This window comes from Salminus brasiliensis, chromosome 10, assembly GCF_030463535.1.
Source record: "Salminus brasiliensis chromosome 10, fSalBra1.hap2, whole genome shotgun sequence".
Classification (NCBI taxonomy): Eukaryota; Metazoa; Chordata; class Actinopteri; order Characiformes; family Bryconidae; genus Salminus; species Salminus brasiliensis.
Window position 1 is genome coordinate 36,119,616 of NC_132887.1, and position 14,417 is coordinate 36,134,032.

Consider the following 14,417-nt stretch of genomic DNA (forward strand, 5'->3'; position numbering starts at 1 on the left):
AATATTCATATAAGTTAACATTAGTTAACATGAATTCCCTCAATTTAATCAATTGTTCTTACTCTTGTTAAATCATTCCCTAAATTAAATAATTCCCATAGTTTAATAAATAATTTACTCAGTAAATTTCATATATTTTTTTATTTAATAAACCATTCCCCTAAATTAATCAACAATGATTCATTTAATTTAATTAATCAACAATGTATTATATTGTTTTTTATTTAATAAATCATTCCCTAAATGTAATAAACAATTCCATTAATGTGATAAATACTTCCTTCAGTTTAATAAATAATTCCCTCAATTTAATAACATTTTATTTTAATAAAATAAATGTAATAAATTATTCCCTACATTTAATAAACAATTCCATAAATGTGATAAATTCTTCCTTCAGTTTAATAAATAATTCCCTCAATTTAATAACATTTTATTTCAATTTAAAAAAATGTAATAAACCATTCCCTAAATGTGATAAATTCTTCCTTCAGTTTAATAAATAATTCCCTCAATTTAATAACATTTTATTTCAATAAAATAAATGTAATAAACCATTCCCTAAATGTGATAAATTCTTCCTTCAGTTTATTAAATAATTCCCTCAATTTAATAACATTTTATTTCAATAAAATAAATGCAATAAATCATTCCCTAAATGTAATAAATCATTCCATCCATTTCATTGTTCCCTCAGTTTAATTAATCAGCCACTCAACTGAATACATCTTTCCCTCAATTTAACGATCAGTTCTTTCAGTTTAATAAATCATAATAAATCATTCCTTCAGTTTAATAAATTGAAGTGATAGTGAGTTATTCAATTTGAAGGAACGCTTTACTACATAAGGGGAACTATTTATATCTCAAAATATTATATTATTATATATATTATATCTGAACGAGATACTAGGTTTCCTACAGTGGGAAACTACATGTTTCTTGGCCTTGCAAAATAATGAGAGCTCAGTACAAAGAAGTGACAAACCTCAAACCTCAAACCCACTGATGTTCTCCTTTAAATGCTAACATCTCCCATGAGTAAAACAGAGCTGTAAAACAGGCCAGTTTCAAACCCTCACACTGTTGCCTATCAGTCCTGGCTCGTTATATTTACGGCCCAAAAATGCACATGCATCCAGTCCACCTTTCCAGTCTTCCAGACGTTGGGAGAATATGGTAGTGAGGATAGAAAAGACTCAAATTGAATAATATTTTGAGCTGCGGCCAAATGTTTCTTTTAAAATTGTGTTCCAGAGTGTCCAGAGGTACTCCTGATTTCTGGGTTCTGGGTAGGATAACCTCTGCAACCCTGGATGGCTGGTCGGATGGAGGCTCAAGGTTAATAGTAAAGTATATAGTACAGGGTTGAAGGCCATTTCCAGAAAAAAAAGGTATGGTTTGACTTGACTTTCTTTAACTTTTTCAGTATAAGAAACAACGGCGCCCCCTGGTGGTTAGGGATTCAGTGTCAGACTGTACCACAAAGCAAACTCAGCAAACTCAGGGTTAGGTTAAGGTTGCTAGCTACATGAATACGTTGCTATTTACTTCTAACTTTATTCTTGTTTGCCTCTTTTTGCACTATGCATGAAACAAAAGCAACAAAAACACATCAATTATTCTCACCAGATAGTGTTGTAAAAATATCGTCGCTTGTTTTTCACTTTGTCTCAAAATGTCTTGATGAATGGACCAATAGAAATGCTCCAAAATAATACAACCTTTTCACATTGACTTCCATTGAAAGTTAAAAAAAAACGTTATCCCTGTCTGCCAGTGTAAAAAAAAACAACACGGTCAATTTATCTGATTCAAATGTGCATAATTTCCACATAAACCAAATCCATCACCACAGTTAGTAAACCGAAAGGCAAAACTGTGTTGACGTAGTCCATCGTAACTGTCACAGAAAAGTACAGGAGAGGGACGAAAAAATGTCCTCCACTTTAAACGGAAGTCAACATAAAAATTTGGAGCATTTCTATTGGTCCGTTCACCATGAAATTCTGACATGATATAAAGAACAACTGACAGATTCACATTATGTCAGGAAGCAATAAACAAAGCAGAAATGGATCTCCTTTAACACAAAGAACACAATAATAACAAAAATTTACATGTGAAAAAAATGTATTTAGGGCGCCATTGCTTTTTCACAGGCCAATATGTTAAATTAAGCGAATAAACAGTAGATATGCTTTAGAATGTGCAGTAGTGTCAGATTCACATTCGGTCAAAAAGTCAAAAATTATATTTGTATCATTCAAAAATAAAAAAGAAAAATTTTAGGTGATAGTAGCGATGCTGTATATGCGCACATTTAGGTGCTCATTTGGCAGACAGTGTCTTGGTTACATCCCTGCAGCAGCTGCTTATACTGTTCTTTGACGTCCTGGTACAGAGGTGAGAAGCTGTCGAGGCCTGGCAGGGTCACAGGTTTCTCGTTCACTCGGACCTGCAGCCGAAAGCCATCAGGACAGTCGTACAGCGCCGCCAGCAGGTTAGCAGTGTAGGGCATGTTCCGGCTGCAGCGGAAAGCTCGGCCACGCTGAAGGGCAAAGTTGGTAGAGGTGAGGCTGGTGCTGTCTTTGAAGAGGCCCAGCAGGGTCAGGAGGGGCAGCAGCGTTTCGGCGTGGCCAACCTGCACGGTGACCGCCTCCGACACGGGCAGACCAGACCTGAGGGAAGGAGAGAAGTTTTAGAAGCGATAGGCTGCCTCTATGCTGCCTCAGGTGGTTGCTAGGATGTTGCTAGCTGGTTGTTAGGTGCTTGGCATGCTAGGATGCTGCTGACGATAGTCGATATGCTATGTCTATCAGCTGCTATGGAGTTGCAAGGTGGGTGTAATGGTGATGCAAGGTGGTTGCTATGCAGTTGCTATGATGTCCCAGGTTGTCATGTGGAGATATGCTGTTTTACAAGTGATTACTATGATTGTTAGATGGTTGTCAGGTGCATGGTAGGGTCCTGCTGACTAGTTGTCCTGCCATGTCTGACGGTTGCTATGCTGTTGCTAGATGGTTGCTATGTTGTTGGTGGCCTCTCGGATGTTGCAAGCTGGTTGTTAGATGCTTGGTATTCTAGGGTCCTGCTGACTAATTGGTATGCCATGCCTTTCAGTTGCTATGCTGTTGCTAGGTGGTTGTCATGTTGTATTAAGTGATTGCAATGTTGTTTTTAGTGACTGCTGTTCTACAAGTCCGCTGGTATACTGCCTCAGGTGGTTGCCAGGTATTGCTGGCTGGCTGACAGATGCCTAGTCTGCTAGGGTCCTGCTGTCAAGTTGGTATGCCATGTTGGTCGGTTGCTATGTGGTTGCTATGGTGTCACAGATAGTAGTTAGGACATTGCTAGGTATTTACTTAGATATCCCACAGCACCATGAAACCACAGGATGCTTTTGCTAGATGGTTGCTGTGCTGTTGTAAGTGGTTGCTACGTAGTTGCTATGGCTACAATGTTCCCCAGGTTGTTACACAATTAGTGTGATGTTTTGCAGCTCTTACTTGCTCTGGTTGGCTGCAGTCTCAAGGCGGATGAATAGGTCGTGGAAGAGAATGCAGCTGGACTTGCTGTTGATGTCATGGCCGTACCCTTTCTTCCAGTACTGCTTCAGGTCACCAGAGTATTCTATCACCTGATGCACCCGATTACATCACAGATATATGCTTATAATCAGGGGTGGGCGATTTAACACACATACAGTGTATAACATATTTATGAAATAATACGCTTCATACACATAGAACTTAACATACACTATATGTCCAAATGTTTGTGGACACCCCTAATAAATGCATTCAGCTACCTTAACTTGCAACCATTGCTGACTCAGATACAGTTTACAGCAAAGTACTGACTCTCAGAAGCAGGTAAACATGAACCTTGCTGCCTAACACCAGTAATGGTCTAAAGGGGTATAAAGCCCCCCAACACTGAGCCGTGGAATGGATGAGATGGTAATCATTCAACATCCTGACCTCACTAACGCTCTTGTCGCTGTATGCAATCAAATCCTCCCAGCAATGCTCCGAAATCTAATAGAAAGCCTTTTTCCCTGGACACTAGAGACAGTTACCCCAACAGAGGCAGGATCCACTCTTTTTTCATAGCCTTGATTTTGCAAGAAACATTGAAAGAGCAGGTGTCCCAATACTTTTGTCCATATAGTGTATACTGGAACTGGAACCAGATCACCAGTGTTGTCAGTGTCTGGTCAGCGTCTGGTCAGTTTTCAAATTTTCCATATTCAGTAATTCTTCAGCTAGATCAATGAGGTCAAACTGGGTCAACCTAGAATACTGATCATGATAAGGAGGTCCAAACCTCTCCGTACCTCTGCGTCGACTTCATCAAATAGCTGGCACCACGGGGAGTTCAGTCCACAGATGGCAAATTCATAGGAACACAGGTAGAACGCCGCCTCCACTGAGTCTGAAAGGAACATCACACACACCAGTGAGCTGTCATGCAGTCTGTCTGCTATGGCTCTCTAAAGCAGTTCTGGTTCAGTCCTGGTCCTGGAGCATCCCTACCAGGTGGGCAACTAGGGTTGTCGACTGACGCTTTCTCCAGCTCTCGCGCTGTGCAAAGAAACCTCTCTTACCCTAAGATCGTTCTGATAAACATTGTTAGTGTGATTCCCACAATGTTTTATGGTATCGATTGGTGATCGATTGACCATACTGATATTGTATGGTCGGTCAGGGGCGATTCTAAGGGCCTGTGACTGACAGGGGCCCTAAAACTGTATTAATTAAATTGTGGAGCCCAATGTAATATCCTTTACATCTGGCTTTCCATATCCTTGGCACACCTAAAGTTTTTTCACAGGCGACATACACTCTCTCAACCAATCACAAGCCATGTCCCAACTCAGAGGCACTGTGACTGCCCTTAGCACTGTGTCGCGAAACGCAGCTCCTGTCACTTAGCAACCTTGACGAAGGATGCACCCGTTGGCTAAGCGGCTGCGGCACAATGGGCCTTTCAAAAGGAAGCTAACTTCCACCTCTTGTGAGAGACCCCCCCCCCAGATCAGTGCAGTGGTGGCTCAGCGGTTAGAGCGCCGGGATATCGATAACAGGGTTGTGGGTTCGATTCCCGGGCTCGGCAAGCTGCCACTGTTGGGCCCTTGAGCAAGGCCCTTTACCCTCTCTGCTCCCCGGGCGCTGGAGTTGGCTGCCCACCGCTCTGGGTGTGTGTGTGTACTCACTGCCCCTAACACGTGTGTGTGTGTGAGTGTGTGTTCACTACCAGATGGGTTAAATGCGGAGGACACATTTCGCTGTACAGTCCACACTGTACAGTGACGAATACGTGCACCTTTATCCTTTATCCTTTATCCAGATGATGTCACCGGGTCCTTCTGCTGAAGGTGCGAGAGAAGGGCCTTAGCCTAGCAACATCCTAGCAACCACCTGTGACACCATAGAAACTACATGCCAACAACCTAGCAACTTGTATGTGCCAATAATGGTAATTCCACAGAGCAGTACCTATACCCTGTTAAAAGTAGAAGTTCCTTGAGGAACCTTTAGGGGTTCTTCAATTCAAAACTGTGGAGGAACCTCTTAAAAAAGGTTCCTTGAAGGTTCTTCAAAGCACCTCCACAGTTTACTTTTAACAGTGGCAATGTTCTTAGAACCTTCTACAATATCTAAAATATCTTTATTTACAGTATCTTGTGCAATTACAGTACAATGCATGTATGGTAATTACATTATGATGAAAAGACCAGATATTTGCATGCATGCAAATATCTGTGGAACCTTTTTATTGGCAAGATGATACATCAGCCCAGCTCTGAACCATGAACGTACATGAGGGGGACATGTAACCATCACACACTGACCCATGGTAATATTGGCGTAAGGGACCTGCAGCCGGTCGGCCAGTTTCTCCAGGACCCTCTTCATCTCCGGGCCCTCGTTGAAGCGGGTGACCTCTTCCACTGCCTTTTTATTCTTCTCCACCGTCTCCACCAGGCGACGGCACGAGTCAAAAAAGCGCATCAACTCGTCGTTCACAGCGTATTCAGAATCCTCTTCTTGGAAACGTCAAAAAAACACACACATTTTTGCACAAGAAGGGTCATTAGTTTAGTGCACACAAACAGACACGGGGACAAAGTGCACAAAAGCAGTGGACACACGTATGTAAACACCCTTGCGCAAGAAGCATACTGATATCATGCTACTAACCCTAGAGTTAAAAGTTTTCCCAATCAGTCAGGATGTGCATGTCGTCTAGTATCGCACTGATAGTGAGGCTAATGCTAGCGGCTAGAGAGTAGCGCCCTAGGGGGCGCTAGGGGTTTCCATATAGCAAGCCTTCGCGAATAACCATAAACAGAGTGGGTGTGTCCCAATTGCATACTAATTACTAATACTAACTAGTTGTTGAGTGTGAAGTATGTAGTGTAGATAAAAGTGCCAAGTTAAGATAAGCGGACACTATTAACCCACAATGCAATGCAAAACAGACAGGGAGGAGCTACTCGCATTTGGAACAATCATTAGAAAAAAATAGCGAATAACGATAACAAGTATAGCAGCAACTGCGGCCGGAGAAGTTGCAGTGACGTATGTTGGCTGTAGTATTAGTGTGTAGTACACAATTGGGACGCAGCCAAAATATTCCACAGCTCTACTAAAGGACTAAAACAAGGGCTGTGACCTAAATGGCTCCCTATTGGCATTTTAGGGCACTAATGAGTATGTCGGCCATTTTTCCCTCAGTGCCCGAAATCGTAAAGCGGAATATGAAGGGGATTTTGAGAGTACTGCAATCCCCCACAATGCACTCTCAATTTATAGGAAACAGTGTAGCTCACTACACGAGCTGAATGTGGACCACAATGCATTGCGCATGTCTCGTTACTAATGCTGGATTCCTTTTAAACTGGGATGTCGAATGTTTCGAGTTCCAAGTAGGACATTTCGACTGGAATTTCGCCCCCCCACAAGTGGGATTTTCTACGCGGGACAGTCAGGAGAGCCTCACCAACCCTAAATAATAATCATATTAATATTTAATAATCGCTGGTCGTAGGTCTTTCTAGGGGATGTGGCCCTTTCATGGCTGTATACTGGCTGCCATCTGTCCCTCTTCTGTGCCACCATTCTATGCAGCATGGGCCACAAGTAAGTACCAGGTGTGGCCCAGGCTCGGGCCAAATCAATTCTATTCGGATGGCCCAGTTGTTAAGTAAGTGTGGCCAGTTGAGTTGTGGGTCACTTCTAGCAGTGGTGGTTTAAATGTGGCTGAGATGCGTCCTTTTCCGAGCTCTGGCAACCACATCTGGCCCTCGTCTGTGCCATCATTGCATGTGGGACGTGGGCCACAAGTAGGTGCTAGATGTGGACCAGGTTTGCCCTGTGGATCACTGAAACATGCATCCTTCCCTTGACACTTTCTTGACTGGAGAACGTCCTTTCTGCCTGCAGAGGTCGCACTCGGACATGGACATGGACCGCTGCCATGAAACACAATAGGTTTCCCAAAGAAACCCAAAAGAGTTAAAAATCCAAGATGGCCGCCCGTACATCAACAGTAGTAAAAGCATCCTCTACTTAACTTGGGACAATGCTGTCAATGTTAGCCTCGGACATTAAAAAGTGGGGCATATTTTGGTTAGATTCGCCATAAGAAACTGAAGTAAAGGATGGTCAAACCAGCTGTGTTGGACTCCGAAGTCTTCAGCGAACTGTTTTAGAGAATGTTTATGGGAATGATCAACTGGAACGCGGTCGACGTGGGTGTGACGCCATTCCCAGCTGTGACATCCGACTTCCGAGGTAAATTTACAGTAGCTTAAGCTACAGACAGCGGAACGAACTGGAGTCGGCGATGTTTGCCCATATGAGTCCAGTGGAGGCTGCGAATTTGAGACATTTTCTGGCGCATGATGATGATAATGATGATGTCCGAATTACTCAGGGAACTAAACAGGCCCTCCCTGTATGGCGCAATGCTATTCAGGAAGTAGGGAGCCATTTCGGTCACAGCCAAGTTATTATAACATGTTATTTAGAAGACTGCAGCCAAAATATCACGTCTAACTTCTTAAATTTCAATGTTCTGAAGTTTTCTGAGCTTCTCAATAATTCAAACTACCCCAAAAACCACCGGTTAGCGTGTATTTCACGTTTGCATGTTTACTTAATAACACAGTAATAAAGTAAATCAATAATTTCATAATTTAGACAATGGGTGGAATTCCCCTTCAGTCCATAAGAAATGGTACCAAAGGTCTTGAGTTACGTCCATACGTTACCTTCAACGCCGAAGAACTCCTTCAGGCCTTGCTTGAAAGCCAAGGTGCTGTTCACACACCTATGTTTGGAGCTGGTGATGAACTTGACCCGCTTGTCCAGAAGGTTTTTCTTGCTCAGGAGGGTAGGGAATGCCTTGGCCAGCCTTTGGGCCAGATGCCTGTGGTCTGCTCTACCTTTGTCCACAAGGCGACCATCCATCTCCTCCTTGTACCACATCTTCCAGGCTTTGAGCTCAGGCAGAAAGCTCAAGTCGCCCTTGGCCTCCGACTTGACCAGGTTCTGAAACGTGTCAATCTTTCGGACGTTTCCAGCAGTTGGGAATCTGGTGCCATGCCTGATGATGGCTGTGAGGTGGACGGCGGTGCACTTTGGGGCAGGAGGCTTGACCGCAGAGTGGTTCAGGGCGAGAATGTCGACCAGCAAATACGGGTTGGCCTCTTCGTAGCGGCTTTTGGTGTTGAAGTAGTTGGCGATGGCAGGGATGTTCTGGTCTGTGGCAGCGGCGCTAACATGGCAGGGGGAGACAGGAGCCAAACAAACGGTGAGAAAGTGAACCGCTGCGATAAAACTCACCGTCGGGGGGGGTTTCTCCAGCATTTCGCCGCTTGCTAAACGTCGTCAGGGGTCTGCGAGCTGTGGTGGGCATGAGAAGACTTTGACTGTGTGCACAGGGTTTGTTTATCTGCGCTGGTAGACGCGAGCGAGAGCGACTCGAACGTGTCGGTTCTTTTGGGGAGCTTCGAAACGCACGCTCTCGGCGTCACAGAGCTGGGAGTCGACTCCAAAAAAGTCGAGTCGGTTCTCCGGTTTCAGGCATTCCCCAGATTGCACACGGTTGTGGGCCACTTAGCACAGACGGCTCACTATCGGCATTGGCAAACTTCATGTAAGCCCAAAGTGGCCCACATATTAAAAATACTCATATGGCTCACATGTCCTTAAACATATCTGAGCCACTTATGGCAAAGACCTGGCAACCAGCACTGGCACTGGCACTGGCACTGGCACTGTCAGTGAGACCAAAGTTGCCAACATCATCATTATCATTAAACGTGATAGGGGTCCACGTCCTCAAGCATTAAAAATGCAATAATTATTGTTGTTATTATTATTAATAGTTAGTTAATAGCATTAATAATGACATAGTATTGTTGGTGTTATTAAACAGTAATACAATAATCATATTAATATTTAATATTTGCTGGTGGTAGGGCTTTCTAGGGGATGTGGCCCTCTCATGGCTGTATACTGGCTGCCATCTGTCCCTCTTCTGTGCCATCATTCTATGCAGCATGGGCCACAAGTAAGTACCGGGTGTGGCCCAGGCTCGGGCCAAATCAAATGTACTATCTATTCGGACCTGTGCCACATGTGGCACGGTAATGGCCCAGTTGTGTCGTGGGTCACTGTGGGTTTAAATGTGGCTGAGATGCGTCCTTTTCCGAGATCTGGCAACCGCATCTGGCCCTCTGGCCCCCTCTGTGCCATCATTGCATGTGGGACGTGGGCCACAAGTAAGTGCTAGATGTGGCCCAGGTTTGCCCTGTGGATCACTGAGGCATGCATCCTTCCCTTGACACTTTCCCTGTGATAGGCCTGCTTTTCTGTGATGCAGGATTGGTCTGTGGTTATCTGCTAATGCTAAGACGGGCTACTCTTTTAGCTGTCTACATTTAGCTCTGTAGCAGCACTCAGATAATGCAGTTTTGTCACTTTGTCTGGTGACAAAATGTGCTTTTACTCAAATGATCTCCGGCCCCTGAACATTTCATGCGAGATAATGTTGTTGCACATCAGTTAGATGTCAGAAGTGCAAAAACTAATAGATTAAATTGATCATTTTGATAATAATCAATAGTTAGCCATTAATCTTGCTGTTGGTTACTTAGCATGATACAGTAATATGGAAGACATCCCCAGTGCAGGCTAGAAAAAGTAAGTGGACCTCTTTGTCAGTGACTTCACAGAGAGAAGTACTGGGACATAGAAGTATTGGGACACCTGCTCGTTGTTGTTGTTTTTTTTTTTTAAACACTTGGCTTTTGTTGGTTTAACATGTGGTTCAACATCAGGCTCAGTTCTAGACTGATTTACCTGGTCGGGCAGTAAAACTTAATGGGTGGGAATGCGTGTCTTCACTTAGTTGCTTAGACAGTCGACCAGGCCTGAAGTCACAAGTGCACGGATTGGCCTTAAATCCATAGAAAACAGAAATATGGGGTTTTCCTTTGCTGTGTGGTTGTGTATATGGTACACTCAGTCACATCTGTGTAAATCGAACGATGGACAGATGAAAATAATAATAATAATAATAATAATAATAGTAAAACGGGTCAAGCCTACATTGTAAGGTCTATGACCTTTCATGTTTCACTGTTGTATCCTAATATTGTATCTAATATTAATATTGTGGTGACAGTTCCCTCTGCAGCCCCCCAGACCACCATCATTCAGTCTCTTCACTCCACTTCAGTTCTCAGATTCAGATTAGCCACCTAGCGGAGGCCACAGAGTGCCATGCTTGGTTTATTTCAGTTGTTTCTTCATTTATTACACAAGTTGGAGATCTTCATTTTCCAATTCCACCTAAAATGATGCACAGGTCATTCTGTAGTCTTGAATAAACGGCAGATTGCAGCAGCTTTTAAGATCGTTCCCTGTTAATGAAGCCGGACATGGGCCGTGGCAGTGCTAGCGTTTAGTGTGAATACTGCTAAGACAAAAGCGTGAAAGTAGCTCACTGGTGAAGTGAAGTCGCCCTCTGAAAACTGGTGGAGAAAACACTAAGCCCGCCATGGGGGCGAATTTAGCGACATGCCAAGTTCAAGTCAGAGGGAAAGCTAGCAAACCTGGATGAGCCAGTATACTAAATGAGCCTGAAAACAGTGGAAACACTGCTAAGACCATTCACCCGACTCTAATCTTCTGAACGGGTGTGATTTGAGCCTCAGTTGGTTGGATGTATGTGGACCATTGGTTTTCAGTCATTTGGATGGAGTCCAACTGCCTTGAACTGCCTCTAAAGCAGATAATCGCTGGTTTAATTCGATGGATACCCTCTATAGAGCACTGAAGTCTTGACGCCATCTCCATCATGTTCTGTGGTAAATAAGTATGTTCAGAACCTCCTGTACGTCACTGGATCCTCTGAATTACGAGGTTACGAGGTAGCTAATATTGCTACATGCAAGCTAATGCTGCTGCGCATCAGTTAGACATCAGTAAGCTAACTTGAACACTAAAGTACAGCGGAACGTAGCGGTCCCATCACTTTACTGACCTGCTGAAAAACACCAGCTCAACACCAGCTTCTGTTGGTAACTGGTCATCCAAGAGGTTACCTGGTAAGCAAGCTGGTTGAGCAGCTAAGCTCTTGACCGGCACAGCATATGATTTCATTTGATGGTTTGGCTGGTCTATCAGCTTGACCAAGGTGGTTGACCAGTTTGCTGATGAGTAACTTTAAGCTAATACCACTTGACCACACTGGCGAAGCCTGTTGGTTCGAGCGGCTGTCTAAGATGCTGCAGTTCAATGACGTCGGTTCAGTGCGATTATAGCATTAGCTTTAATGTAGCAGTATTCATATTCATATTCTCGTAATTCAGAAGATCCAGTGATGTACTGGAGAACAATCTACACAGAACAAAACTTATCGGGTTCTAAACATATTTATTGGACCATAGAGCCGATTTGAGCTTTGATCTGGAGTGGCAACTTTGGTCATGGGTGAAGCATTTGGGTGGAGCTTCTCACCATCAGCACATCGCTGATTGTTGTTGTTGAGTTACGCGAACGGGTTTGTTTTTCCACGTGCATCACAGGTCGGGAGGTCGGCCAAGTGACCCCTCCGTTTCAGTACTTTTTGTAAATGCCCTTGTTGACTCTGCCACACCGTTGTTGCCCAAGTACTTCACGTCAGTGTTTTCTTTAGAAGAGTAGGACAAACGTCAGCCCATTGTGGTTGGTCCTTGTGTTACAAAAGGAGTTCAACAACAAATACATTACATTGATAATTTTGATAATAAACAATAGTAAGCAATTAATCTTGTTATTGATTACTTAGCTTGATAGCGCATGCACTTCCCATTTTTACGGCTTTTATGTTATATTTAATGTTAAGTTCATTACATTATAGTTATGCAAGAGAGAGATGGAGTGGAGGCTTTCATGCAGGATCATGTCCAACCCAAAAAGTAACACTTCGCTTTGACGTCATCTAAACTGGCAACCTTTTTAAACCAGGCCAAGTAAGTTTATGGTGAATAATAGGAGGTTCAAACTGAGTGTTATTAACCACACTGCGGCAACTGAGGGTCGGGCAGATATGATGGACCCATGAGAAGGAGTTATTATGCAACTTAAGCAGTTTAGAAACACAGTCCACCACTTGCAGATACAGAAAGCATGCAGCGGTTCAAAAACAGTAGCAAAGTCCACAGTAGTGAAATCTCAAAAAAACATGAAACCAGGCAAAAGTTCAAGAAACCATGGCAGGCTCAGGAAGTAGCTAGAGACTGTAATAACTTTGGAAATCAACGACCACTTGTCAGTATTTAGGTGATGACCTACAGTGACACTTACTTACACACAAACAGTTGCAACAGCCTTTTCTTGAGTAAACATCCATAGTGCAGGCTAGAAAAAGTAAGTGAACCTCTGTATCAGTGACTTCTCCAAGAGCAGATTGGCAAAAGGTGTTTCAATTAAGGAGATGAGATTAGGGCTGGGCGATATGGTAAAAATACTATACCACAATATTTAAAGACGTTTGTGGCAATACACGATATTTATCGCAATACATGTAATCACAGAGTAAAAACATCAGTAGCATCAGAATCTTATAAACTACTATTCAGATACTCTCCCGTACTGAATACAGTGGTTTTTATTCAACATCTGCTGAACTTCATATAATTAAACTAGTCTAATTACACTGTCTGTAATGAAACCCGCAGCTGATCAGTATTTATTAAACATTAACAGTGTCTTCGATATGCTTAGAAAAGCATATTGTTATCACAATAACAAAATGTATCACGATACAATAAAATATCATGTCATATTGCCCAGCTCTAGATGAGATTGGAAGTGTAGATTTTAGAATTGCTTTCCCCATTAAATAAAACCACATAAAACCTGCATACTGACAGATCTGTTCTTCTCATGTAAGACAAGTAAGACTGATTAGTGTGAACCATGTCTTGGTGCAAACAACTTTCAGAAGATCTCAGAAAACATAAGTATATACAAGCATTTTACAGTGAAATAAAAGAGCAGCAGTCCATGAGCTCAGGCTGAAGAGATGTTGGGTCATGCTGCAGGACAATGACCCAAAGCATGCAAGTTAACTTACTAAAGAAATGAGAGGATTTGGCATCCTGTGGCATGACCTGAAGAGTTCCAGAAGACATTCCGGAAATATTAATGAACACATTTGCAGGGAGGAATGATACAAACTCGCATTTGCAGCTACAGTTTTGGTGGGGGTGATTGACAGGTTATTGAATTCAAGGGTTCACTTACTTTTTCGAGCCTGCCCTCTGGATGTAAACCGAATGTGCTTAAGAAAAGACCAGACCAGACTGGCTAGCCTTCACTCCCTACGAGAATCAACGAGCCTTGGACGCCCATGACCCTTCCTTGGGGAACTTTTGGAAGGTACTGACCACTGCATACTGGAAATACCTCATCAGACCTGCTGTTTTGGACATGCTCTGACAAGCTAAACTGTTTGTGAAGGCGTGGGCTTAGGCCTTGTCACACTCTAGCACAATAGATGGCGGAGGGCACTTAACTGAATTTTACATTTTCATATTACATGTCCTTTTTTCGTTGATGTTAACTGTTTACTTAACTATACGTTTCTCCAACATCATGACACACCCAGACCATTCCTAATCTTCTGATTTTCGCTCCACCCTAAAGAAAATAAGAGAAAATAATGGGGTTGAAGTCCAGTGGCGAGGCAAGGTCACTGAGGGCATTTGAAAACAGTATTAATAAGGAGGGATCGCTCGGCCAAGCACTGTCGGCTGAAGGGCACAGACAGGTGAAACACCTTTCACGCGACTACAACCTTCTCTTGAACGGCAGAAAGCTCAGATCTGTGGTAACGTCCAATAAGTGGGCAAA

General features: G+C 43.1%; 1 protein-coding gene across 2 annotated transcripts; it reads right to left on the minus strand.

The window, feature by feature from the left end:
• Window positions 1-604: 604 nt before the first annotated feature.
• Window positions 605-9,004, minus strand: LOC140564464 (multiple inositol polyphosphate phosphatase 1-like). Of its 2 annotated transcripts, none has more exons than XM_072689951.1 (5): window positions 8,282-9,004; window positions 5,858-6,049; window positions 4,340-4,437; window positions 3,510-3,640; window positions 605-2,681 (listed from the first exon to the last, which is right to left on the minus strand). In XM_072689951.1, exons 1-5 carry the CDS (start codon window positions 8,877-8,879, stop codon window positions 2,324-2,326), a joined length of 1,377 nt encoding a protein of 458 aa, XP_072546052.1. In that variant the 5' UTR covers window positions 8,880-9,004; the 3' UTR covers window positions 605-2,323. The 2 variants fall into 2 exon arrangements, with proteins under 2 accessions (XP_072546052.1, XP_072546051.1); XM_072689950.1 differs by having other exon boundaries at window positions 5,858-6,052.
• Between the last annotated feature and the right edge of the window lie 5,413 nt (window positions 9,005-14,417).